At 44.5% G+C, this 14,679-nt stretch overlaps 1 protein-coding gene across 1 annotated transcript in view; it reads right to left on the reverse strand.

The window, feature by feature from the left end:
* Positions 1-4,414: 4,414 nt before the first annotated feature.
* The window catches only part of MED13L (mediator complex subunit 13L), a 185,504-nt gene continuing 175,239 nt past the window's right edge, over positions 4,415-14,679 (reverse strand). The window contains 6 exon segments of the mRNA XM_066331362.1: positions 4,415-7,264; positions 8,279-8,391; positions 8,697-8,858; positions 10,749-10,903; positions 13,005-13,181; positions 14,390-14,548. Coding sequence (XP_066187459.1) covers positions 7,132-7,264; positions 8,279-8,391; positions 8,697-8,858; positions 10,749-10,903; positions 13,005-13,181; positions 14,390-14,548 — 899 coding nt within the window. The 3' untranslated portion in view covers positions 4,415-7,131.

Raw genomic sequence — 14,679 nt, forward strand, 5'->3', positions numbered from 1 at the left:
GTTGCACAGAAACCTGAAACAGCAGTTCCATTCCATGAGTGCTGGCCTCGGGCACTGTGAGGTTATGCATTAACACTGAGTGCCAGTGCCCCTCACCTGCACAGGCACCCCGGGCTGCCGTCTCTAAGTCTCCCAAGGAACAGGGAACTGGGGTCGAGGAGCCCACATCAGTGTTGCACATAAAACAGAGGTCACCCCAAATACCCCTCCCTGATTAGGAATCTCTACATCAAAGTATTTGTGCTTCCTGAATGGACAGGGGACTCATCCAAGCCACCTAAATAACAAAAGCAGAGACATTCTGGGAAATTCGGTATTTACATCCTCTCAACTTCTGATTGAATTTTTTTAGGCAGGGAAGGTTATTATATTGTGGAAAGGGATGCTCACTTGTGTGCGTTTTTCTTTTAAATAAAAGCAACATTTTACTAGTGAAAAAAGGCCTAACATCAAAAACAAGCTTGCAACAAAGTGCAAAGAGATGGATAAACAAGAGATGATGAGGGCAAGGGAGGGGTGTCCTCTGTCCCTCTGTTGCCACAGAAGCAATAGTGCCGCTGGTGGTACAATTTTTCCACCTAGAGCTCTCTCCCTGTTGTTTACAGCTCAAGTAACACTGAGACCAGGCTTGGGCCCATGCAGGTCCCTTTTCTGTCCCCTGCCTGTCTCTGGACCCTCAGGGGGTGCAGCAGCATGTGGCATTGCAGCATGGGGCACTGCAGCAGAACCCTTCCCCACACACCGCAGCCTAACAGGGAGAAAAAAAATCCAAGGGCAATTACTTGTAACTGAAATGTTGCTGAAGCCAGGAGCCCGGAGAGCTGCTCACAGCATCATTCTTTTAGCACTTCCATGGGCCATTACTCTGCTGGGATTAAGAGCCCCCTGCCCTGCCATGCGCACCCTGCCCCATCACCTGCCTCTCCTGGCCTGTCTTTTCCCCAGGCACTAATGAAATTACCACCGAGACTGATTACAAGTGGGGTGGAGCACTTTGACCAATGAACCCACACCTGCTCGCGTGGTTGACCTTTAATGGTCCAGCTCTGTAACTCTGCAGTTTAATTTGCTTTTTTAAAGCCCGGTTTAGGGAGAAGCTGGTGTTTCATTTGCCATCAAAACATGACCCCTGCTGGAGGACCAGGGATGTGACTTTCAGTTATTCATATGGACAACCCTACACAGAGAATGGCACAGATGTGATTAATGCGACATGATACAGCTGTCACCGGCTGCAGGAAATCACAGACAACTAAAATAATGTTGGCTTAAAACGACTTCTTAAAGTGCTCACCCAACTGCAAAGGTAAAAAAGTTTTTCTGGCTATTGTTTTTTTGATTGATTGGTTAGCTGGTTGGCTGTGGTTTTGATTTTATTTTGGGTTTTTTTTTTTTTTTTTTTTTTTTTTTTTTTTTTTTTTTTTTTTTTTTTTTTTTTTTTTTTTTTATGTGTGGGATTATGTTTTACAGAATTGCAGGAACCAGTGAGCTTTTTCTGCAGGGCTCTGTGTATGTGTAATCCTTTATTAATGGGGGTTCTGGATATCAAATCTTTTGGCAGAAAATTATCCAAACACTTGTAGTAGCAGCAGTGCATTTGAGAATGTAGTTTGTTCCTAGATTTATACCAGCCTGACATTTTCCCAATGGCAAAATATTTAAATAAAAACAAAGAGAGTGTCAGGCTGGTAGGAGTTTTTTAAACATATGTCTAATTTAGTGTGTAAGGAAAATAAATTCCACTTGTGGCCCTAGGCCTGCCCTGGTTGCCACGTGGGCTGCAGCAGTTCCCTGCTGGCCTGGCTGTGTCTTTTAAAAGGGCCCAGCTGGAGTGAGCATCACTGCCTGGGGAGCAGCTGATGTTGCTGGGGAGATGACAAAGGTCCTGCAGGAGCAGGTATTGCTGAAATGAGACATCTGTCCAACAGGAAAAGGTGTGTGTGCTGTGGGAAGGAACCCACATTCCTGGGAGGTGAAGGTAAAGGAGGTGGCTGGGTACCAGGGGTTGGCTTAGAACTGAAAGCTTTGGTGAACAGTGAGGGTGTCAACAGCAGATGCTGCTGCAGTATCCTCAGAGCCAGGTGACAGTGGCACTGGAATTGGACCAGACCCTGTGGAGCAACCATAGGAAGCAAATGAATTTCAGTGGGTGTAGCAGGACCACAAAAAATGTTCCTGTACAAAGAGTCCTCAGCAGTGCCATGTCCTGGTTTGCTGCAAAGGGGCCCTTGTGCTAAACTGGTTTTTAACCATGATTCTAGAAGGTTTCAATAAGTAGCTCTTACAGGGGAAAGCTGTTCTTTATCAAAGGAGCATGAGCTGTATGGTTTTTGCTTCTATCAGCTGTACTGGACATGTGTGTCCATGGTTGCAGTGGCTGACAGGGCCCAGCGTGGTAGCAGAGCAGGAGCTGCTCGAACAGAATGGCTCAGACTGGAGCCTGCCCTGCCTGGAGCAGATCTCCCATGGGATCCCAGCACTGACAGCTCAGGGCAGCCTGAATTCCCAGCTGGCCTCACACAGAAACCGGGGCTGTCTTCTTCCAGGCCTCTGCAGAGTATTTCAGCTTGTAAACAGCCTTGAGGTGTCTGTATCCCATGGGGTGTGCTGTGGGATCCCCTGGCAGGGGAACAGCCAGTGAAGCACAAACCAGGGGCTGCCACATCAACTTTTGTCCAAAGGTTAAGGTTCAGTGTCAAAATAGGGAAGTGGAAGCTGCATAATTTTATAAATCCTGCTTTGTTGTCAAAGACCAAAGACATCCTGTTTGGGGATCCAGGGCTGTTTCCATTTCCACTGTAAATGGTGAGAGACTGCCCATAAACCTCATGTTTACTTCACAATTTCTAATGCTTTCTACATGTGCTGAAACAGCTTTCAGGTGGCCATGACATTTTGTCAAAAATAGAGATGGCAGATGAGAAAGGAAAAGTAGTTTAATGTCAGCTTAATATTAGAAAGCATTTCATTTATTGGAGTTTAAGAGCTGAGTCTATCACCACAGTGCTGCACACATTTGTTGTACATATTCCATTATTGTTAAAAATCAACTGAGTTTTCAGTGTTTTCATTCACTTCCTCCCTACAGTCCTCATGGAATGGAATATTTAATTGGTAGGTTTTGTCTGTGAAGCCAATGAATTAGCCACAAAGTAATCTCCATGTAACTAATACTGCTCTACCATAATTCCAGGCACTGGCAGCTCTCACAGGGGAAGACCAAAGTGTAACTGTTCTGTACAAATTTGGACAGGGTAATTGAACAGTGTCATTTAGTACCATAATTTACAGTAGTACAGTGAACTAAAAGATACAAGCTTGAAAGTTTAGGGGGAAAAAAGGTAAAATCTTAGGGACTATTTTTCTAACTACCTAAATTCAGAACTAAGACACACCAAAGTTCAAGTGGACAAAAATTAACAACTACTGAGGAAATCCCAAATGGCCATTAAAGAGCCAGGGAAAGGAGTGGCAGTTCCTCCATCCAGTCACTGCAGCTGTTACGGGATGCTCATGTGGGCTGCAGCTGTTATGGAAAGTAAGTTCTTATAGGATACTTTGTTAAGGGAATGAGCCACAAAGATAAGCTGTGAAACACTTGGAGCCTGCAGAAACATCCCCATCCTCTTTTGCCAGCCAGCACCACTGTAACAGGGGCTGTCCCTGCAGCCCAGGATGGCACAGCTGGATCCAACCCACACATCCTGGGATGGCACAGCTGGATCCCTCCTCACATCCCAGGATGGCACAGCTGGATCCACCCCACACATCCTAGGATGGCATAGCTGTTCATTAAATGTCATTTTTGGCACGGCTGTGTTTAGAAATGACTCTGCTAAACCCAGTGTTTCACTCTGAAGAGCCCTCCTGGGGTCCAACAGTCCAACCTAACCCTGCCCACAGCAGCTACACTTAGTACAGAATTCACAGTTAGCACAGAATGCCAGAGTATCCTGAGCTGGGAGGGACCCACAAGGATCACGGAGACCAGCTCCTGTGGGCAGGGGGTTCTGCAGCTCCTCTGGGAACCTGAGGCATGGCTCTGCTCCCTCATCCAGGGCTGTCCTGCAGCCACAGTGGCCCTGTGCCTGTGCAGGGACCTGCCCCTGCCAGCTCCTGTTGGAGACTCACCTGCTGCACATGGAGAAGTTCATCCAGCATGGATGGATCCCTGGGTTTGGAGTTGCCCGTGGAAAGCAGCCACTGCTCCCATGGCACTGGATGAGCCCAGGCTGCTCCCACCCACCCCTCTGTCAGGATTTTCCATCCTTGGCATCGCTGACACCCAACAACAGCCATGGTTTGAAACATTTCATTCTGGTTCCATTCACATCCCTGGCTCTGCACCTTGCAATTCCTTCCCAGGGAATGCCAAAACTCAGAGCTCAATACAAGACAAAACCTCCACCAACAGTTTCAGTAATTCAATAATTTATTCATCTAAAAAAGTGTGTAAAAGTATATAGCTCTCATCCACAAGGTATATATGAATGACATTTAAAATGGAGGTCTTTTATTATTATTGTTTCTTTTTATCAAAGTCTTTTTTTAGTGTATTGTACCAGCGATATACTGTAGATTTAAAATGAACTTCACATTTTTTTTTGTTTTCTTTCAAATTGTCGGCTATATATAAAAGAAGCTCACTGCAAAATGCTCAGAGGAAAAAAAAAAAAAAAAGAAAACAAAAAGAAATTCAGAACTCCCCAGAAATGTACAGCTTTTACATTTAAAAAAGGTTCTGAAATATACATACAAGCATGCTGGACATTCCCCACCCTCCCACTCCCTTTAGCTCAAACAACTGTAATAATTCTGATTTAGGCATGATTTTCCAAAGTTAAAAATAAAAAAAAAAAAAATAATAACTTTCTTCACTCTGTAGGAAAGCCAGGGCTTGTACATTTCAGATTAATTCAGTAAAAAACTCACAAGTAAAATAATGCATATTTAAGAGAAATATTATACAGAACTTTTCACACTGAAGTACATAAGATTTTTCTTTAAAATCTATTGCCATTCATTTATTTTGCACAAAAACGTATAAATATGTCACCAGCTTCTCTTAACTTAAAAAAATTAAATAAAAGACACCAGATGAAAACTACTCCTTGCTGCCCTTTTTTTAATTTCTAATTTTTGCTTAGAACCAGGTTTGTGGGGAAGAAATGCCCCTGGATAAAAACGGCCCATTTAAAAACAATAAGCAAAATAATAATCCAAAGTTCAGATGAATCCTGGGAACAAATAACCCCCAAATGGTAAAAGATTACAAATGTCTACTTTACATTTTTTTCCTCCCCAAGTTAAATTTTTTATACAAGTTTACAATCTTCATCTTTTTATGCTCTTCAAAAGGCCTTGAGAATTTTCTTTTCTGATTAAGAAAAAATAGTACTGCAATATTTTTAAAGTCAATTTTACACTGTACACATTAGATACAAATGGTTTGATATCAGATTTTTTTTTTAACCTATACATTGCAAAGAGGACATCCACACGGAGGGGTGGAGCAGGGAAGGAAATAATCCATTTACAGGTTCCTCTCCTGCCTTCACCTTCTCATTACACAAGCAATTCTTTTTTTTTTTTTCTTTTATTATTTTATATAATTTGTTTTAAATGTTACATTATCTCAAGAAAAATACTTTTTAAAATCATAGAATTTCATTTTTTTTAACCAGAACATGAAAGTCTTTTGGAAGAACTCTAAACCTGGTAGTTTTTCTTCACAGCCAGGGGAGGGGTCACCCAGCCTGATCCAAGTGCCTGACCCTGGCCCCCTCCTGCTGCCCAGTGCACCCCCAGAAATGAGGGAATGGGGCTGGAATAGGACCCCCTTGGAGCCTGGAATGAAGGAGTCATAAAAATACTTCAATTAGCCATTAACCTTCCCAATGGCGATCATTTCATTAAACAAAGTAACTTTGCCACCACAGTGGTGTAACTTCAAGTACTAATTTAATGATATAATTTTTAAAAATTATTTCTTTGAAATAATATTCCTATAGTCAGAAAAAATACACCAGATTTGTGACTGATTTAGTGTAAACAAAAACCACATTTTTGGATATGTACATGGACGAGTCTGCCCAGAATTAAAGGGCGACTTGGCTTTCAGTAAATACTTTTCTAGCATCACTAAATTTACTGGAAATATATTTCAATCATAGCTCTACAATAGATTAATTTACCACTTTCCACTTGCCCTGATACTGGGCTTTAAAGTATTTTTCCTCCCTACCTCCCTCTCACTCTTCTCCCTTAGGTAGTGTTATCCTTCATTAAACACTGGCCATTCCTTGCTTTAACCAGGCTAAACACAGGGGAGAATTCTTTAAAATACGAGCTACCCTTACCAGAACATGCGTCCCTTCCCAAACTTTGATTGTTATGAGCTTCACTTTTGATTTCCAGGCAGAAGAGTGAGAGGTCTGTAGATAAATAACCCTACAGAGGAACGGAGCTGGATTTTTAAGGTATTTCTACTGTTCCTGGTCCTTTATAATTTAATCCCTCCCCTCCCCAAACCTAAAAATAAATAAAGTATCTCCAGACCATTCATATCTACATGGACAGGTAACAAATGCATGCATTCATCCCAATCCACTCTGACAGGAACTCCAGGTAGACAGAAAACTCCAATATTTATACAAGACTACAACTGTGTGGTTTTGTGTTTGTGGTTTTTTTCCTCCTGCAAAGTCCCAGTTTATGACGATTAAACAACGAAACACCCAAACTGGTCACTACAAGGTGGTTTTTACTGGCAGGGCTGACACTGCTCGTGGGTCTTTATCAGTTCCTAATGCAAAAAAGATCCTGTAGTCTTCCTTAAAAAAATAAAATATTAAAAAAAAAGAATCACGCTGACCAGTCGTTACCGAGCCACCAAACTAAAACTGGCTTGAGGTTACTGTGTTCACTGTTCTTGGATGTTCCCAGATTTTGGACTGAAGCTGCCAGAGATGTTAATGGGTAGTTTAGTTTTGAACACTGCAGAATTCACATTTGGAGGAACAGAAGCACAACACAGGACTGGTCTGAAGAGAAGCAAACGGAGCTCTTTGCAGGTGGTGGCACGTTCCCGGGCGGAGGGGAGAAGCAGCCAGAAGAACAAGTGCTTGTGTCCTACAGGATGTTCATGATGGCGTTGTAGAGCTGGGTGAGCACCACGAAGTGCACGGGCAGGCAGGAGCTGCGGTCCTGCGTGGCCGGGTTACACGTCAGCCAGGACAGCGCGTTGTACTGCTCCAGCACGAACCTGCACAGCAAGGACACACATCACAGCCTGCCCTGGGGGGTCTGTCAGTGAACCTACACCCTGACAGAGCTGCCAGTGTGCTGCTAAAGGAGGAACCTCACTGAAAGCAGGAGCGTTTAGCTTTGTTACATCTCAACTATTTGCAAGAAGCCCTCCAAAATACACACAGATTCTGGACTCACAGTGGTTCAAATGCCACTGCTGTCAAGGCCTTGGGGATCGAACACCTCTCTGGGCACCCTGTGCCAGTATTTGCTCACACTGTTCCTGTGATCCTGTATCTAATTGCAATTTCTCCTCTTGTAACTTGTGTCTGTTGCATCTCATCCTTTCCCTGTCCACTGCATTCTTGTTTTACTCAATACCCGGGACACCTGTGAGAGCTCAGTCCTCTAAGAGGATGCAAATTCAGATCTTCTAGAACATTACGCCCCCAATTTCCTTAGATTAGACATTCCTGTTCTCTGATGATGTTTGTTTGTTTACTGGGGTGTCCCAAAGTGTGTGTTCTCATACACAGATCTGTGTTCAGTCCCCAAAGATGGAGGCAAACAGGGCCCACAATATCCTGAACAATGAAACACACACCTTGTATGTATTCAGAAACAGTGTCTCCTTTATATCCCAATCCTAGCACAGTGGCATCAGGCAGTGCTTTTATCTCCTACAAATCCATTTGGTTCCGTGAGCTAGGGTAATGAGTGGCACAGCTCAGATTAGATGCCAGAGGAACAGGGCAGTCTGGGTGGAGGCAAACAAACCATGATATCCCCATGGCAAAGCTGAGCTGTTCTGAGTTTCCCTGGCACCGTTGTGCACAGCAGAGGGAAACCCACAGAATTCCACCTCAAAGCCCTGCTCTGGCATCTTGGAGGAGGAAATGCCCTGAGACACATAGGGCATGGCAGGGATAAAATGTGCTGATAAAACTGATAAGTAATTGTGATAGGCTGGAAACCTCTGAGCTCAGTCCCCAAATGTTTAGGGCAGAAATGAAAACCTAAAGGGTGTTACCTCAAGACATCAGATGTAGTTTTAGAGTCAAGGGGGTGAGGAACTCGCTGAGAATTTCTGGCAGGTAGAAGCTCGTCTGTCTGCGCTACAGAGATGTGGTGATGGAGAGAGGCCTGTGCAAAGTGAAAGAGCAAAAATTAACTCCTTATACAGCAGGCACTGCAAAAGATTCCCCCAAAAATCCATTGTCAATCACCTCAGGGCAGCATGGGAAGTCAGCAATTCTGTGTTGAACCCCCCACATGACCACGTGTATTTCCAAATTAATGGTAACATTTTTGAATAAACTGACTGCAGCTCTGCAGTTCTGGAGTGAGAGGGCTCAGGTTCACTCTGACACCACAGACTCCCAACTGCAGCTTTTACAGGCATGGTAATGGAAATGGATAATGAGTGCTCCATGTGGAACATGACAGACCTTCAGGAAGAGGGGACACTGGTTCTGTGCCTGAGGACAGGAGGACCAGAACCACTGCGGGAGGTTCTCCGCTTTGGCAGTGGACACAAAGTATCCCAGAGCCAGAGGCTGCTGCTTCAGCTCTTCGGGGGCTTCCCTGGAGAGGAGACGTTCACCTTGGCTCTGCAAGACAGAAAAGGCAGCTCAGAGGGTGTTGTCAATACACCCCACTCCTGGAACCGTGACTTCATTTGCTAATTACTGTCCTGTGACAAATGAGCCTTCCTTTAGCCAGTCAGGAATAGTAGTCAAAGTTATCCAGGCCCTGCCTTATTCCCCTGTAGCTGGTTCTCCAGGCTTATGTTTCAGAAGCGCTGTAGATTCCCCAACAGCTGGGAGAGCAGTTCACTTCATCCATAAATGTCAACAGGTTAAAAAAAAAAAGGCAAAGATTCCACTGCACAGAAACCAGCTCAATTACAAATCCCTCCCTGCCAATCCGTTCCAGTGGGTCTGGACAGGAATCCAAGGAAAAAGCCTGGAGCAGGCACAGGGAGCCCAGCACACGGGGCCAGTGCCCAGCCATCAATTATTGCCATGACCCTGGGCCCACGGGGGAATGATCACACACTGCTGCTCTGCTAAAGCCAAACATTACACTGCAATTACCAGGCCTGGCTTAATGGTTAATGGGAATTACTCAGGTTCAGCTGGAAGGGGCTTGTCCAGGGCTCTGGGCACAGGCCATGAACCTCCCAGGACTGCTCCCAATGGATGCAAGCTCTATTGAAAGCAAGCTCTGCATGGACGTGGTACAGAATGGATTGCTGAGGGAACTGCGGGGAGAGAGGGAGAGGAGTTGTGATTTATGGCTGCAGGGTTTGGCAGCAGAATTTAGAAGTTTTCATTTGCCCACACACCAGTTTGGAATAACTGGGACAGCAATGTGCTGTTATCAAGCCTTTGATGGGAGAGTTGCACAATCCACACATGGTGGTTGTGGACTGAGCTCACAAAATGCAGGATTAGCATTTCTGTGGCTGAGGCAGGAGGCATTTCTCCCCCACTGATTGTATTAAAGCTGCACTGAGGCATTTTGGAGAGTCTGCAAGGAAAATACAGGTACGACTTTCTACTTCCAGGGAAACTACTGCACCCCTTTTAGTTAGTCACATTCAGGAGTTGAAATTCTGACCTCAAGATGGCTCACTGACATGTCAAAAATGGTATAAAAGTTACCCTGTTTCTCTCATGAAATACTGCATTATTTAGTGAAGAAGTAATATGCTACTGCTTTAACTTAATATTTTTAGAACAAAACTTCATAGAAACCTGTGAAGCATAAAACTTCTACCTAATTGTGATGGAAACCATTTTAAGAGAACAACTCAGTCTTAAATGATAAAATGTAGGAGTGAAAGAGCTCCATCAAACCTGATCCAAGCTATGCCAATTCAAAAAAAATAACCTGAATTACCAAAAATAATTTGCATTTTAAGTAATCACTGATGTTGGAACTGACTTTATAAAAGCCACTTCAAACAAAAATAACTCCCAAACGCTGTGTGCTCTGGGCTAAATATTCTGAAGAAAACAACATTTGCATAACCATCCAGCACCTGCGGAGTTTCCATGGGCAGAGTTTCATCACTGGGAGAATTCTCTCCCTCTTGCCTCCCCTGAAATCCATGGGAACAGGACTGTCACAGCTTCCCTTCTCTCAAAGACCTGTCACTTTGTGCCAGGGACATTCCACAGGATTTTCCAGGAAAGAATGGATGAGTACAGTTTAAATCCATGTAGGATCATCAGTTATGGCTGTGCCACACAAAAATAAAGCTGCTCTCCTCCTGCGCTCTCCCCTGCAATTATCCACCAACAGCTACCTTGGAGGGTGCAAACAGCCAATGCAGAGACACCTCCAGCAGTATTTAACCTTCAATTTTAACCTTATTTTTCCTTGCTTTGACCTAATTGTTGTGTCAGGATCTAAAGGAAAAAGACTTTGTTGGAGGGTTTGGGTCTTTGTATTTTATTTCAAGCAGTGTGTGCCTTATGGTGCTCCAGCCTTACCCTACTGTGATGGTAGTGAGATCCCACTCCAGTGCCAGATGGTGATCCAGGGGAAGGAACTGGGGAGGAATTTGGTGAAGAGTGAAGATTCCCTGTTATCAAAATTCTAATGTCATTGTCCATGTCATCTGGGAATGGGAGGTCAAACATGTCATCTGAAAAGGAAAAGAAAGGAGAATAATTTTCAATGTGCTATACTCTTTTCTCCAAGAAATGTTTATAATTTATTACCTTTCCCTTTAATTTATTATCATTCCCTTTTTTCTTTTACATACTCCCAAGATAGATGAAAGCAGAGATAAAGACTTTACTGTTTAATCCCCCTTAGAACCCTTGACTGCAACCACACAGACATGAAAGGGAGAGTTGGCAGGCAGCTATTCGGATAATGAATTTTAGCAGTGGCCACAGAGTGAACAGAATTCCCATTGCAGCAGCTCCATAAAATCCAGACCAAATTTTGTAACAGAACAAGTGACACTTCTGTACAGTTAGATAAAGTCCCCTTAACAAAAACACTTGGAATCATCACACACAGCTCCATGTGCTGCTGCCACAAGTGCTGCTCCTCAGGCTCCCAGAGCTGCACACCAGCTCCAACCCCGGGAACAGCCCTGGCAGCTCCAGGGAAACTGCCCCGGAATCCGTGAGGGCAGCAAAGGCCTGCTCACAGCAAGGGACTCGTGATCCTTCCAGACACTGCACCAGGATCCCCAACAACTCAGCCTTCATATTCCACTTTCATCTCAGGAGTTCCACACAGCTCATTAGCATAACTGGCTGGATTAATTTGGTTTATGTTAATATGTGGGGAGGGCTAAAGATACAGGGAAGATGTGTTTGCCTTGTGCATTCCATTACTCATCATCTTCACACAGGTTACAATACCCTGAGTAAGTTACAGGACAGAAGGATAAGGCACCATCAATATAGAGCCAAAAATTACAACATCACAATATGGTTTAGAGGGGTTTTTCTTACCCAGATTTCTCAGCAGGGGAAGAAATACAAGCGTATAATGACATTTAAAGTACATTTTAGTGGGTAGACAGGGACAATGGGAGCTGTCTGAATTAACTGCATTAATTAGAATTGCAACCAAATTTATACTAAAACACAAAGCCCTAAATAGAAGTCATGCATCCGACATATAATAAATAACAATTTCTCTTGAAAAAGATGAATTTATTCTGTATAAAATGAAAAAGTATGTGTGTCTTGAACTAATTTCACCTGAAACCCCAGTATTAAAACAGGCAGGTGGTTATTTTCCTTCATCTCCCAAAGAGAACCTCTGGATTGCCAGAGCAATGCTTTAACTGAAGTTTATTAACTTGTGTCCTACAGCCTCAGTAAACAAACCAGAGCTAATATCATGCTCTGCTTGGCCCCCAGAGCAGAAATGAGCTGGCTAATGGCATAGGAAGGAGCTTAATCATTAAGTAGAGCAGAGTTAAGAAAATTAAATTTAACACCATTTTGGAAAAGGCTATTCTTGTACCTGACTCTAATTAACATCTGCAGCACCAACGGGCAGGTTAATGCAGGTTAATGTTTGTTGTGCTCGGGAGGGATCCCAGTGCCTCCTGGGACAGGGATTGAGAGGGGCAACTTCACTTCAGAGGCCCTGGGACATTCCAGGAGGGACAGATCAAAGCCTTAAAAGCAGTAGCCTGCCTTCCTCTCTAACCCAACTGCCCTCCTCATTAATACAGCCACTGTACGTGTTTGTAGCTACTCTTGGCTTTAATTGCTTTGCACTCATTTAAAGGATTTGGGACAAAGCAGGAAAATGCTTATTTGGATATAAAGCATTAACCAGAGTCTGGCTGACTCAAACTGCAGGTTCAGTGTAAATGCACTCTGGAGGCATCAGGAAATCTCAGGTTGGGATATTTTCCCTACTCAACAACAAGTGCCTCTTTCCTGTCAGCTCTGCACACAACAGGGCACAACGTGAAGCACGACTGGAAAACAGGGGCTGGCCTGAGCAAGTCACAACAAGACGAAGCACATTCTGATCTGTGCCACTTGGTGCATTGGCTGGTCCTTGCCCCAGTGGGTATAAACCAGTGTGACTCTGAAAACACACTCAGGGAAAGCACAGTGTCCCCTGTAGCTAAAGCCCTGCATGGTTCCCTTGCTGGGGTGCTGTGGGGTCTGTGCAGAACCCTGGCCCCCTCAGGGGTTTATTCCTGCCCAGCTCAGCTCTGCTGATGCCCTGGCAAGGCCCCAAGGGCTTCCCCCCTCACTCACCATTGGTGGGGCTGAAGCCATCCTCGTTGGGGTAGTTTGCAGGTGCCACCTGGATGGTGGCAGAGGTGGGGAACACCAGGATGTGTGTGCAGGAGGCGTCCTGGGGGGTGTTGAGCTGGGATGACTGCAGGTTGAGCGCCGTGCTGCGCCCGAACACCGAGCCCATCGTCACCGCGTCTGTGGGGACAAACACCACGGCACAGGGGTCACTGCATGGTCTCCAAACACAGGAGCTGTGTCCGGGACTCCTCTGCCCACCCACCTGCTCTGCAAACTCACAGACACAGCTGAAGGGCCTTATCTTCACAAGATTACACTGCTCCAAGAGCTTGACTTTAACATCACCAGCCCCACCTCCCCTGTCATTCTGCTGCCCCTTAATCAAATATTTGCTTGTTAAATGAGTGAGTTAAATTGATTTTTCACACACATCTCTGTAGAATTATGGAATACACCCCACTTTGGTCGATATGAATACAAACACAAAAATAAAGCCATAAAACAATAAAGTTTCTATCTCCTCCTCCTCTATTCTACTCAATTATCCACCAACAATTAACTTGGAAGGTGCAAATAGTCAATGCAAAGACACCTTCTTCAGCAGAATTTAAACAGCACCTTCAATTTTAACCTAATTTCTGCTTGCTGTTGACCTAATTATGTGTCAGGATCTAAAGGGAAAAAATTCTGTTGCAGGATTTGGGTCTTTCTTTGTGTTTTACTGTGATATTGAAAAAGCCTCATTTGCCATCTGTTTTCTCACATTACAAAATCTCTGCTTTGAAAATATTCAACATGATACGTAATTTTCAAGCTCAATTAATTCTGCTCTATATTAGTCTTTTCTTTCTAAACCTAAAAACTCCCCGAGTGATTTGTAAGGATATGTTAAGGATGTATCACCACATACATTAAAATGTATATGCTTAGGTAAAACAACAAAGGGACCACAGCATTAAATTTTACTTCAATTTAAGCCCATGGACTGCTGCTTCTAAGTGAACTCTCTAAATAACTTCAGCATGTGATGAGGCAAGTGAGAAGGCAAGTGGGCCTTATTCCCATTTCCACAGGCTCCTACTGATTCCCACTGCAGCCTCCTTCATGCAGAAGGATGTCTGTGACACCACTTCCAGCCCATGGGAACTGGGCTGCCTGAGCTCAGGGGACAGATCAGCACTTGGGCAACACCCCACAGTCACCTTCCCTCAGGAGGCTCCTCTCCCCCCATAGCATCTCTCCGTGGTATTTTGGGGAATTCCACTGGCTCAACCTATTTTCTGCCACACATAGCCATGCTAGTCAAGTCCTTCACAGAAATCCCGAGATTACTGTACCTAAGTGTGAAATGTGACACAAGAACAGTTGTGTTGGCCAAAACATACCTGGCATCACCACGAACGATCCCTGTGGCTCCATGGCAACGAGGCAGGCACTGAGGATGGAGGGGGAATCTGCTGCGGAGATGCCGCACATGCGGCAAACCTCCTTCAGCTGTTTGCTGATTGTCTGCAGGGAACACTCCCCGAGCAGGATACTCCAGTCTGCAAGGGAAAAGCACCGTGGGAGGACAGAGCTGATGCAGAGCCAGCACCTGCCTGGAAACACCAAAACACCCCCAACACTTGGCACTTCCCTAATCCCAAACTCTCCAGGAATTACTTCTATACACACA

Source organism: Sylvia atricapilla, chromosome 17 (assembly GCF_009819655.1).
Source record: "Sylvia atricapilla isolate bSylAtr1 chromosome 17, bSylAtr1.pri, whole genome shotgun sequence".
Lineage (NCBI taxonomy): Eukaryota > Metazoa > Chordata > Aves > Passeriformes > Sylviidae > Sylvia > Sylvia atricapilla.